The 13,435-nt window shown below is 39.3% G+C and overlaps 1 protein-coding gene across 6 annotated transcripts in view; it reads right to left on the bottom strand.

The window, feature by feature from the left end:
- The window catches only part of enpp2 (ectonucleotide pyrophosphatase/phosphodiesterase 2), a 61,956-nt gene that overhangs the window by 2,712 nt on the left and 45,809 nt on the right, over positions 1-13,435 (bottom strand). For 4 of the 6 annotated variants that reach the window (XM_047361139.1, XM_047361141.1, XM_047361138.1 and 1 more), the window contains 7 exons: positions 12,513-12,682; positions 9,131-9,266; positions 7,131-7,270; positions 6,764-6,899; positions 5,341-5,418; positions 5,079-5,211; positions 3,314-3,467 (listed from right to left, as the gene is read on the bottom strand). In XM_047361139.1, coding sequence (XP_047217095.1) covers positions 3,314-3,467; positions 5,079-5,211; positions 5,341-5,418; positions 6,764-6,899; positions 7,131-7,270; positions 9,131-9,266; positions 12,513-12,682 — 947 coding nt within the window. Of the gene's footprint in view, positions 1-3,069; positions 3,213-3,313; positions 3,468-5,078; positions 5,212-5,340; positions 5,419-6,763; positions 6,900-7,130; positions 7,271-9,130; positions 9,267-12,512; positions 12,683-13,435 lie in introns of all 6 variants that reach the window. The other 2 variants (XR_007037658.1, XM_047361140.1) reach the window with 2 other exon arrangements.

Here is a 13,435-nt window from a genome sequence, read left to right as displayed (position 1 = left end):
TAACATCTAATCTTTTATAAAACACGCATTGCCTGGTGAGGAAATCACCCCTAGTTGCAACAATATATATGGAACCATGTTTTTTTACAAATCAAAATCAGAGGAGTATGATGTATATTTCTATTGAGTCCTTTTTAGTGTGATATCCCTAGATAAAATCCAGTGCAACCAATAAAAATTACCTCATTAGTCTATCATCACTGCACTGAGAACTATCCAATCCAAAAAGGAGACACGATATGGCAAAAAACCTGCAATCCTACCAAGACGTGACCATACACCTAAACTGACTGGCTGGCATCAAGGAGAGCATTAATAAAGGTATCAACCAGGAGGGTCATGGTAACTCCGGAGGAGCTGCAGAGATCCACAGCTCAAGCGGGACAATCTGTCAACATGACAAATTTTAGTAAGCACTTTTCAAATCTAGCCTTTATTTCAAGATGTCAAAAATGGAAGCCAGCGTTCAAAGAAACCCATAGGAAGTCTGCCACAACCCATGTACGGGACACAGAAAACATATGAGATAAGATGCTCTGTTTATATGAAATTGAACTCTTTGGCTCCTCCTTGGTGGTTGCAGAGTCATGCTGTGGGGATGTTTTTCCTCAGAAGGAACAGGGAAACTGGTCGGAGTTGATGGAAAGATAGATGGAGCTAAATCCAGTATCCTGGAAGAAAACCTGTTAGAGGCTGCTGAAGATCTGACACTTGGGTGGAGGTTCATCTTCAACCAGGACAACCAGGGTCTGAATAAATATGAGCATCACACTGGTCTGTCACACTAAGGGCCTGATCTTTAAAGATCCCAAATAGCAGGTGATAATTTGCGTGTACTATAAATAAATTGCACGTGCAATAAGATGGGCATGTTACATGCCATTTTCAAAGATTACGTGTGCAATGGATAGCAGGTGGAAAACAGATGCAGACCGCCCTATTTAAATGAGGATATTGTGTGTGCTACTGGCTGGAACAAGAGAAAAAGCAAACAGATCATCTGCTGTGTTGCTAGAAAGATGAAGGGATTGTTACACTGCATCATTATAAATGATCCAGTTGCTGATTTTTTCCTTCTGTTCTGTTAGGCCCTTGCTTTTCTGGACTGTTACAGTTAGTTAACTTTTGTTGTGCTACTCACAGCAGGTTTGTCATCTGCCCTGATGAGATTATTTCTTTCTTTCTTGCTCGACATAACTCACAACAAGTTGGCCAATCAATATTAACGATATAAAAGACAAATATGTCTGTTGATTAAGTTGTCTCCCTTGATCTTTTAATTCTTGCTGGAGACTCACCGGGTTCTGTTGTTTTTTTTGAGAGTATATGCTTGAAGTGTTCGGAGTTTATCATAAACAGCTACAATATTTAGGCCTGGAAGTAATATTAGCAACATAAAAATAGATTGTTGTTGGAGTTGCCAATCTGTATGTAATAGCTTTGCTAATTTTAAAACACAGCGTCACATAACTGTCCTGTAAAAAAGTTAAATCAAACATTTATGTACACACGTGGACAAAATTGTTGGTACCCCTCAGTTAATGAAAGAAAAACCCACAATGGTCACAGAAATAACTCGAATCTGACAAAGGTAATAATGAATAAAAATTTTATGAAAATGGACAAAAGAAAGTGAGACATTCCTTTTCAAACATGCTTCAACAGCATTATTTTAAAAAAATAAACTCATGAAACAGACCTGCACAAAAATGATGGTACTCTTAACTTAATATTTTGTTGCACAACCTTTTGAGGCAATCACTGCAATCAAACGATTCTTATAACTGTCAATGAGACTTCTGCACCTCTCAGCAGGTATTCTGGCCCACTCCTCATGAGCAAACTGCTCCAGTTGTCTCAGGTTTGAAGGGTTCCTTCAGCTCCTTCCAAAGATGTTCAATAGGATTTAGGTCAGGGCTCATAGAAGGCCACTTCAGAATAGTCCAATGTTTTCCTCTTAGCCATTCTTGGGTGTTAATAAGCTGTTTTTAGCTCCTATTGCAAGACCCATGACCTGCGACTGAGACCAAGCTTTCTGACACTGGGCAGCACATTTCTCTCTAGAATCCCTTGATAGTCTTGAGATTTCATTATACCTTCACAGATTCAAGACACCCTGTGCCAGATGTAGCAAAGCAGCCCCAGAACATAACAGAGCCTCCTCCATGTTTCACAGTAGGAACAGTGTTCTTTTCTTCATATGCTTCATTTTACCGTCTGCGAACATAGAGCTGATGTGCCTTGCCAAAAAGTTCAATATTTGTCTCATCTGTCCATAGGACATTCTCCCAGAAGCTTTGTAGTTTGTCAACATATAGTTTGGCAAATTCAGGTCTGGCTTTTTTATGATTTGTTTTCAGCGATGGTGGTCTCCTTGGTCGTCTCCCATTAAGTCCACTTTGCCTCAAACAACGTCGGATGGTGCGATGTGATACTGATGTTCCTTGAGCTTGAACTTCACCTTTATCTTTATCTATGAAGGATTTAATCTACCTTATAATGGTTTTAGTTATTTCCTCTTAATTATATTATCAACATCAGAGCACAGTGGGTCTTTTGCATGATTACAGGCTGCACGCCCATTGATCAGTTATATGTGCGTTTTGCCATGATCAGGTTTGTGTGCGTTGAGCAGATAATCACTGATGTTATGCTGGAATTTACCATAGGAGAAATATCATGGCTTTTGTTTGTGATTGGCTTTAAATCAGACCTTAGATAATCCATAGAATCCTCTATTCTCATCTATTTTTAATATTTTTATTTTTGACAACCCAAATCTGTTGGCACATGTACAGAAGATTCTCTCTCCCTGTCATTTGTCATTCTATCTATGCCTCCTTCTGGCCAAAGTGACAGCAGACATTTTTGCGTCCCAGTTAGCACCTGAATTTCAAACATGCTAAATCCACACGCAACAATTTGTGCCCGGAAACCGTTTCAGGCTTTGAAAATCGCATTGCGGGTGGTAAGGGATGACATTTGCATATCCTCCTATGAATTTTCATGTTTGGGTCATTAACATACGTTGTGCATATTCATGAAGGCAGACACGCTAAAAGTTTGCACCTGTAGTTCCGCTGATTTTGCACACGCCATCCGATTACCACCTGGTTTGTAGATCAGCTCTGCTGACGCAAACAGGTTTTCGCGCGGTTTTGTACACACAAATCTTTTGAAGATCAGGCCCAAGTCCCAATGACATATAGTTTCTGGTTATAACACAGAAAACCAGAAAAAAATCAAGAGGTAAGGATGTATTTGCAAAGCAGAGAAGAAGTAAATAAAAAGTATGTGATGTAATGCTCCTTACATTGCAGGTCTCATCATTGTTGGGTCGGTGCGGCAGGATGAAAGCAGCACTGCTGAGTGGACCATTGCATGAGTCTGCACTCTGTGTGAAGCCTAAGCAGCTGGTCAGGACCACAAAGTAATGAGAAGGGATGGGGATGTTTCCACTCACGTACCTGTGAAAGATTTATTGTCTCAGTTTAGTCGGGAAAATAGTCTACTTGCTCGCATTCAGTAAACCATTCTGATACATCTCAGCAGCTGCTTATTGTACTTGAAATACACCAAACAAGAAGGCAATAAACCATGTTCCCAATGTTACAGTTCATTAATAAAGAATCATCTGTGAAAGCTTTAGAATTATCTTAATTCATAAATATATATCCATCTGAATACTTTGTTATAAAGAAATGAGAAACATTTGTCTAAATAAAAATAGTCAATTTTTTAATGGCTAATCTACAACACAGCCAGACTTTCTACCTAATGGACATTAAGAAACGTACTAAATGTTTATTTGAATCTACAAAGGAAAAACTATAATTAGAGGGGAGTGCAAAACTTCTAAACCACTAACGGTTCACTTTGCTTCCAAGGAGCCATGCTCTTAGTAAGCCTTTAAGTTCTGGATCAACAGTTCTCAGGCCTCCTGAAGGACTTTCACAGTTTCTCTTCCTTTTAGCTGAACCTATTTTCAGTCTCTTCCTTCAACGTGACCATAGAAACGTACCAGGCAGGGGGTCGTTAAGAATGAGGAACATGGATGAGTGCAGGAACGGGAACCATAGCTAATATTCATAAGATGGAAAAAAAACATCAGACCTGACACAGAACCAGAGAGAAGCACCTTAGGCGAAATGTTTCCTTTTCTTGAATATGATACTTATACCCACAACTTGTCCCTATGTAAATGAGGACTGATGCTTCCATTTCCACATGACCATCAGCCCCAAAAGAGAGAGATTGTTGTAGTCCATCATCTTAATGAGGGCTAGTTAGTGAAGCTTCCTCCCCCCAACCAAGAAAGATAGTTTGCAAAATAGTTTTGTAAGCGACACACGTTCAACTGTTTGAGTAAACTCCTAAAGGCTTTGCTTCCTTGTCCTTTTCCACTGTTAAGATCCTGCCTGTTTAGCTCAGCAAAGTTTCCCTAAAACCTGAGTCAGTGTGAACCAGAAGACCCAGAATGCCTGACACCTGTGCCAAGGATGACAGCTTCTTGCCATATGTGAGCCGACCCAAAGTGTGAGCTAAAGTTGTCGTCCAGACAGAGAGACGGGGTCTGTGCTAAGGCCCAGAACTCTGTGTTGTTCTGCTGCTGCAAAAAAGTCCAGGAGCTTCATGTACAAAGATTACTAGCGTGAATTTGCTACCAAAACAATGATAACAATAATAAGAAGAAGAAGAACAGACCTTTTTTTATCTGTTTCAATTCAGATTTTTTATGGGAAGAAAATTATTAATATTTTGGATTAATTTGAAGTATTAACCTAGTTTACTATAGTGTTAATTTGTGCTCCATGTATTTAACTCAAAAAGTTATTTCTTAACACAGCACTGGGTCTTTGAGTTTAGCAGGTCACTGTTGGGTGATCTAAACAAAAAGCACTGATAAAAGCCAGGTACTTAAGACACAATAAGAGAAAGAGCAGCCAAGGTCCAAACCACCAGAAAGGAATAAAATAAAGTCCAGATCCTTAGAAACAAAGTTCAGGGAAATAGGGAGTGACTGAAGACTATGCATAGCTGTTCAGACATTTCACACTGAAGAGGGTGAATGTTCTTACTCTCTGATTGTCTCCGCCGAGTCTCTGACTCCATCAGAGTTGTAGTCAAATATGGGTCCAACAAGAACGTTCACTCCGTTTCTCTCAGTGGCATATTTCTTCACCAGTGCTCTCTGAAAGTAGGCCCATATTCCTGAGTGGGCGTGGGAGTGTTGGCAAAGAGAAAGATGTTGCAGAAGGGGAGTGAAAAGTGGAAACAATTGTAAACAAGGAGTACAACTTCTGAGCCTAAAATGATGAACTTTATTAAATAATAACTTACTCTTAAATGCAGGATACATGGGCACAGTGTTGGTGATAAGGACAGCCTCATGTTTTTTCTCCAAGTTTAAGGACAGCTCTGTGAACATACACAACACACTGTAACTGAGCCAATGTGATGCTGAGGGGTGGGGGGATCCTTCTAGCAAACCATGTGGATTCAAGTGAGGGAATACTGATAATAATAATTCAACACTGGTTCTCCTTTACATCTTGTATCACAGAACAACTCCACGTAGGTTTCACCAAGCTCTAAAATGTCTTCTACAGGACACCCTGGGCTCACCCTCATCGTATGAATTCTTCTAGAGACTAAATATGTTCTCCAGTTTTTGCTTTTAAGCACTCGTTTAAGACCATCAAACTGATTTTAATATAAAAGATATCCCGATGAAGTACAAAATGCTGTTTTTCAATTAGGTTTTTATTTTTTAGGGAAAGGCTATCCATATCAGCCTGGTTCTACGTGAAAATGTATTTAACCCCCTTGTTAAGGTATTTAATAACTGTGATCAACCACATTTTTGTGGCTCAGATTCATTTAGAGCACAAAGACCAGTAGTTACACTTAAACAGAACCTGTCCGACAGCATGAAGTAGGCTAAATGATCTCAAAAAGCAACACATCAGGCCCTGATCTAAAGAAATTCAAGAACAAATGAGAAAGGGTTACAGAGCCATTTCTAAGGCTTTGGGACTCCAGAGAACCACAATGAGTTCCACTATCCACAGGAGAACAGATGGCACAATGGTAATGTCATCATCCATGGGTCTTAATGTTTTGTTTAATGCTAAGAATCACTTGTTTTACTGATTCCACCTCTGAATGGCTCAAAAAAGACAATTTCAAAATGAAGGTTTCAGAGTGGTCCAGTCAAGGTCTGGACTTTACTCTCATTGAGATGTTGTGCTGGAAAACCCATAAACGTGGCTGAATTTCAATATTTCTGCAAAGCAAAGTGGGTCAAAATTAATCGACAGTGATGTCAAAAAGGGGGTAATTACTTTTCCCAAAGAGCAGTTGGATGATTTGAAACATTAAGTCTGACAGAAAAGAAAAAAAAAGAAGAAATCTGCAAATGAACACCAGAAACCCTTGTTTAATCTACAATGCCTTGCAAAAGCAAACCATCCATTTCATATTTATTTATTTGTTTCTTTTTATTTCTCAGAATTTTTTTATTTATCGGACAAAATGGGACTGAATACAAATAAAAAAAACTACACACCATCTTCCTTCCAAATCACAGTTATTAATTACTTTATGTTGGTCTATCACCTTGAGTCCCAATAAAACACACTAAAGTGTGTGATCGCAATGTGACTCGGGGTATGAATACTTTAGCAAGGCATTGTGTAGTGGTACCTCCAGATGCTGAATGGCTAAGTTCCACTTGTTGAAAGCCGTGGTGGGGGAGACTTACGCGGAGGATACAGGAAGGCATATGAGATGTGTTTCTCTGCTCTGTAGTTGGAACATGACTGGCTGAAGGCTGGTGGGACTCTGGCATCTGGTCTCACACAGTTGGACAGAGTTTCAGGCAGAGGAGACAACTCTACCTGGAAGACCAAATAAAAGCAACTCAGACACATCTGCTTCAAACTTAGCTTCAATTTAAAATTTGAACTTCTATTCTACTTTCACCACTAGGTGGTGCAAGAACCAATAAAAAAAGTATTTTAGTTTGGTTGGATGTCTTTAGTTAAGTGTCCGCAGCAGCCGTTTGAGTAGAGTAAATATAAGGAAGCCATCTTTGACAATCCAAAGGGAGAGATCGGACTGGGCAGTACCTGTCTGCTGATGGTGTAGGATGTCCAGAGGGGCATGAAGAGAGTTTCACTGTAGCTGCTGATGTAGTCGCTGTGGTGGAGGATGGTGTATTTGGCACGGAAGAGGACAGCAGGTCGACCGTATGGCAGGTTCCTGCTGTCTGAGGGACAGAGCACACAAAGGGACACAACGCAGAGAGGCATGCGTGTAACAAGGCCCGTTTATACAAGTCAGACTGCGGCTTGGAGGCAAAAATCCTGCCGACAGCAGTCTAACTGAGGCAAACATCTGGCCCTCATTTCACATGTCACATAAAAAATCTCACTTTGTTACAATACAACCACAAAATGTAATGTGTTTTATTGGGATTTCATTTGAGAGGCCAACAGAACACAATGCATTACTGTGAAGCGGAAGGAAAATCATAAATAATTTTCAAAATGTTTATCTTTTACAAATAAAAATCTTAGCTATGCACTCTACAACTCTGGGCTCTATGGAAGAGGGACGTAGATGCCGGTCAGAGTTGATGGGAAGATGGATGGAGCTAAATAAAGAACGATCCTTGAAAAAATCATGTTAGAGGCTGCAGGTTGTGATGGAAAAACTGGTTTCTTGATTGAATGTCAGTCATTCTCATGGGTTGAACTTTGCTTCCACAATCTTATGATTGTGAATTTATGGTTTATCTTATTATGGTTCTGCTACTGTGAGGGTCACCTACCAGAGCTGGTTCTGCAGCTGTAACAGAATAGACAAACAACAAGCCAGTTCTCACATTCACTTACTGAGAAGTTAGTTTTCCATAGTTTGTCTGTAAATATTTTCTCATGACTCTCCTTAAGAATAAAAGAACTGTGCCAACACTGGCGGATGCTTGTTATGATTTGTGGGTGTTTTGGGGTTTTGTTGGTCTTATTTCACAGTTGGAGTTTTGAATCATGTTTCTGTTTATTTTTCTGGTCATGTTTTAGTCTTGTTCATGTTTTGTCAAGTTTGGTTATTGGATCTGGTTATGCTTTAGTTTCATGTTTTTTTTAGTTTTGTTTCTATTAGTTTGCATCCTTGGATTTTCGTTCTGCTCAAGCCATGTTTTGTCCTGCCTATTAATCCGGTTGACCTGCTCCAAGCTAATCTGTCTCCTTGCTCCACCTGGTTCACACTCCATATATACACACCTGTTCAGTTATTCATCGCGGAAACATTTCAAATCATGCTCAAGTCTTGCTTTCAGATCATGCTAATGTCTTGTTGTTTGGATCATGCCATGCCAGTCTTGCCTGCCCGTTTGTTGTTTTGTTCCTGCCTCTTACTGTGAGTGATTTTTTGTTAATTAAATCATTTTTTCATTCACCGTCATGCTGCCTGCTCGTCTGCATTCTGGGTTCGTCCGTTGCTCAAGTCTTAACATTCATCTTGCACAAGATTACTTTAATAAACCTCATTGATTGATTCTTACCATAACAGTGCTTGGATGATATTATTTTTTTCTACAACAAGGTTCACCTTCCAGCAGGACATCCACCCTAAACATACAGCCATAGCAACAATGGAATGGTCTGGATCAAAGCATATTCATGTGTTAGAATGGCCTAATCCAGACCTAAATTCAACTGAGAATCTATGGAAAAACTTGAAAACTGCTGCACGGGTGATCTTGATCCAATCAGAGGGAGCTTGAGCTGTTTTGGCATCAAGATGCTGGTAGAGACAGGAGACTTGCAGCCAAAGGGCTTCCACAAAGTATTGACTAAATACATGCAGGCCCAACTTTTCAGACTTTGATTTGTAAAAGAATAAAAAATAAAACCATTATGAATTTTCCTTCCACTTTACTGTTATGTTCTACTTTGTGTTAATCTGTCCGCTAAAATCCTAATAAAATGCCGAAATGCCTTTTGTTTTAGCGTGAAAAAAGTGAAAAAGTTCATAGAGTGAGTGTGCTTTTTTAACATAATGTATCTGTAAATCTCAGCCTGCATATCTTCTAACATTTTCAACAGCATAATGACAAACTGACCATCAATAGCTTGCCTCAATTGTCGGTTTAGCTCCTCCACTTTGTTCTGTAAGAGACAGAGCCAGAGTGACTCCAGGTTATAGCCTCGTACAAGGGTCACTTTCAAACCTCTCTGGCCCCTACTTTTTACACGCAACTGCAAAAAGATTGGAGATTGAAACAATCTCTTGCCAGAGATCTACATGGGAATCAGAAACACAGTGAAACAGTGCAGAACCAAGTCATTCACCACAGTCCAAACCACTAGAATGGAAAATAGATTTCATATGGAAAAGGAGATATGAAATGGCAGACTGTGTGTCTGTTTGCAACTAAACAGTCTGAACTGAAGGTGAACTGACTCCAGCTCTGCTGCAGAAGGCAAAGAAGCAACAAGATAATTTCAGTTGTACAGGAAGACACAAAGCAACCCATTACTGAATATTTTAAACATGTCAGGTTCAGATGATTGTAAAGGAAACAGGCTCATGCAGATGGTTCTTTTTACAAGTCTGTAAATAGTAAATTATGTAAAAGGAAATACAATTTAGTGCACTGGAAGGGAAAAAATGTGATCTTACTGTTGCTGAGTATGTAGGGATTAAATGTTGGTATTAAATATCCTGTTTATAGGATAGGATGTCCCGATTACAGATCTCAGTTAGAGTCCCAATTAAGCCTTTTGTAAAGTTTCTGGACTGGAATTCCTGATAAAACTCCTGATACATGCAGCTAGTATTTGATCAGTTACTGTCAGCCTCATCTCAGTGAGCTGCGTGGATCTGTTTCAAAAAATCACAGCAAAAACACTGTAGCTGTATGTGTCCAGTCTAATACAATTTCAATCAGATTCTTGCGAGACTTCTTTAAATCCATGATCAGACTCATAAGCTGCTACAAACTTCTCTCAGGCCTCAGACAACTTTATGGATCTCACTGTTCACTCTCATTTCAACAGTTAGGAGAACACACTACATGTCAGAGGTTTAAACAGAGCAAACCTCTTTCAAAATGCTGAGTGATGTGATACACCCGTGTATAACTTTATACTTTTGAAGTGTGAATAAATGTGGCGGTCTTTTTATTTATTAATCACCATTTTGTTTTTTACAAGTTTTTAAAATGCTTTTACTGTTGATGTGATTTTTTTGTATTGTTAAAATTGACATCAAATGTGTTTAAATATGCTAGAAAAAACAGGCTGTCACATGCCTGATTAGGAGGAACTGATAAAGCTATATGCATTCTAGCAGCTTTCTCACCCAAGCTGACCCGTGCTGGAACAACACATTGAGGCTATCTTCCAAATACCCGTCGCTATCAAGAAACTCAGACATGAATGTCAGCACCGAGTGAGTTAAAAGGTTCCCAGTCACACTATTAATACAGACCATGTAACACTGATTAAACCTAAGGTGGTATTGTACCACACATGCTACTGGTTTTAATGGAATATCGGACTGGGATTCTGTTAATGCCTGCTTTTAAATGACAGATTGGTATCAGACACAAAAACCTGTGATGAAGTCATTTCTAAGACAGAGGATCTAAAAAGTGTACATACCCCTGTTAAAATGCCAGGTTTTAACTGACATAAACCTGAGACCGTGGCAAATCATTTCAAAGCGTTTCCCATATTTAATGTGACAACTACCCTGAATAATTCAAATTCAAAATTGTAAAAATCAAAAAGGTGCAATTACCTGACTGCATGAGTCTGCACACCTTCAAGATAATACTATGTTAAAGCAAAAACCAATGTTCTCCAAATCTCTCAGAGGACATCTCGTGTTCACATCTCGTGTCTCCAGGTGACCCCAAAGGTTTTCTGTCAGATGTTGTTCTAGAGTCTGGCTCAGTCATTTCAAACCTTTCATTTGCTTCTGCTGACGCCATTCCAATTTCTCCTAACATTCAGACTTCTAACAGACACCTACTGTAAAAGTCCAGTAATAGTTTTTTAGACCTATTTTTCTTATCATTAGGTTGGAAAATGTCCTTTTTTTGTTTACATCGTGTATCCATCCTCTTCCTGCAAATGTTTATGTTTTTCTTTATTTTAAAACTTACAGATAAACATAAAATGATGGTTCTTTAAAAATGACAACACATTTACTACAGTAGATATTTATCAAAAATATTAGGCACTCTATTTTTAAAAAGCTGATGTAATGTTTGCAGACCTAACCAAGATTTATTCAGCTAGAGTGAGGGTGAAAGACTGTTATTTAATGACTTGATTTGTGACAATCAGATTGATGTATTTTGTCTCACAGAAACCTGGCTGCAGCAAGAGTTATGTTACTATAAATGAGTCAATCGCTTCTAATTATTAAAATTTCCACATACCTCGAAATATTGGGCAAGGAGGAGGAGTAGCAACCATCTTTCAGTCTGATTTCTCAGTTTTCAGTTCTCAGACTTCTTATCTGATTTACTTTTTAATACAGATATGGTAATTATAGTGTGGGGACTTTCACATTCATGTTGACACTTTCGCTACATGCATGCTCAGTATGAGGGATTGCTACAAGGTCAATGCCAGTGACTGTCCACTGTTTCTACATGCTCATGAAGGAGCAGTGAATGCTGCAAGTCACTGACTCGATGCAATCTGCTGGGTTTCCTTAGACAGAAAAACTCTTAACCAATTTGAATAATAAACTGAATCTGACTGCACTGTTTGATAGTTAGGATTAATTGTAATGTATGTACCTGACTTGAAATCTGTACGATTCAATTGAATTGACTTTGTAAAATGCCTTGAGACAACATGTGTTGTGAATTGGTGCTATATAAATAAACTGAATTGAATTGAATTAAAAACAGCTCTTAGGATCTTAAAGGTGGCAGACCCCTGCTCTAGCTAAAGGAAGTCATGTGAAAATGTCCAAAAAACATTTTTAGGACAGCTGAACTTTATTTAAGGCAGACCAGGTTTACTGCAGTTGATGGATGGTTTAAGCTCAAGGAGACTAAATTCTAAAACTGAATCAAAATGTGCTAAAAGAAAGTATCATTTGAAAGGTGTGCACACTTATTAAAATAGATTATTGCAGCTTTTCTCTATTTTTTCCCAAATCAGACTGGTTTGTTTTACAGTTGAATTTTACAGAATGCAGGTCAAATTAAAGTTGGAAAGAGTTTGTAAATGATTTACAGTGTTCCTATTTTTTTACAGCACAACAAGAGAGTATGTTGTCAGGGTATTAGACAGAGATACAAATCCAAAGCAAACAGCCTTCCGATCAAATTTCCATCACTCTGTTGGTGCTCATAGTTTTATCAGTCTGTTTGCCTTTTAATTTGCTGAACTTGTCCTCCACATGTTGGGAACAATGCATCTGTAGAAATCAATAAAGCTAAAAACTGATATTCCTCTCAGCAGTCTACCAGGGCTGACCTTTTCATCGCAGCTGCAGCCTAGGTCATTTGTTACCATAGGAACGAGATTGGAGGTTGTTGGCCTGGACACCTCCTCTGGCATGGTGGGTCTGAAGGTGGGGGTTCTCAGCAGGTGGTTCAGACTGCCATGGGTTCCGTTGTTGGGAGCAGGTTTTAGACCCAGGAGATCTGAGATTGGATTGAATCAGAGTGAAATCAGCTCACAAACACTGACAGAGACGGTTAATCACCAAAGTGGCAACCCAGATATGCGTCCAGCGCTGTACAAAAGTATATTGTTACATCCCAACCTGTGATTTAAATATGTTTAATCTTACTTTATGTGATGGATGACACAAAATAGTCTAAGTTGGTTAAGTGAAATGGGAAAAAAATATATAAAAAAGAATTAAAGAAAAGGAGAAAACTAGCATGAGCATATGTATCCACCCCCTTTGCTGTGAAGCCTCTAAAACGTTCTGGTATAACCAGTTACTTTCAAAGTCATCTTCAAAGCACACATTTTCTGAAAGGCCCCAGAGCTGTTACATCACTAAACAGGAGCGATGACACCATGAAGACCAAAGAGTTCTCCAAACAAGTCAGGGACAAAGTACAAGTAAGGGTGGGGTTTTAAAACATATCCAAATCATCTTCAAATGGACAGTACATGATACCACAACATGATACCCGAGACGGGACAACACATAGGGATTGATCCGGGACACGTGGAAGGTAGGGTGAACTTTCATGGCACGAGGCAGACGTAAACGAACAGCCACAGGATTGATGATCTTGGATGTGGGAAAGGGTCCCACAAAACGAGGTACCAGCTTACAGGAGTCAACCAGAAGCGGGAGGTCCTTGGTGGACAGCCAAACCTAATGTCCCAACTGGTAGCTTGGAACAGGGATTCTCCGACGTTTGCCGTGCGTGCCTGCA

This window comes from Girardinichthys multiradiatus, chromosome 3 (genome assembly GCF_021462225.1).
Source record: "Girardinichthys multiradiatus isolate DD_20200921_A chromosome 3, DD_fGirMul_XY1, whole genome shotgun sequence".
Classification (NCBI taxonomy): Eukaryota; Metazoa; Chordata; class Actinopteri; order Cyprinodontiformes; family Goodeidae; genus Girardinichthys; species Girardinichthys multiradiatus.
The sequence above is the reverse complement of the archived record's forward strand: the minus strand, read 5'-3'. Positions and strand labels throughout refer to the sequence as shown.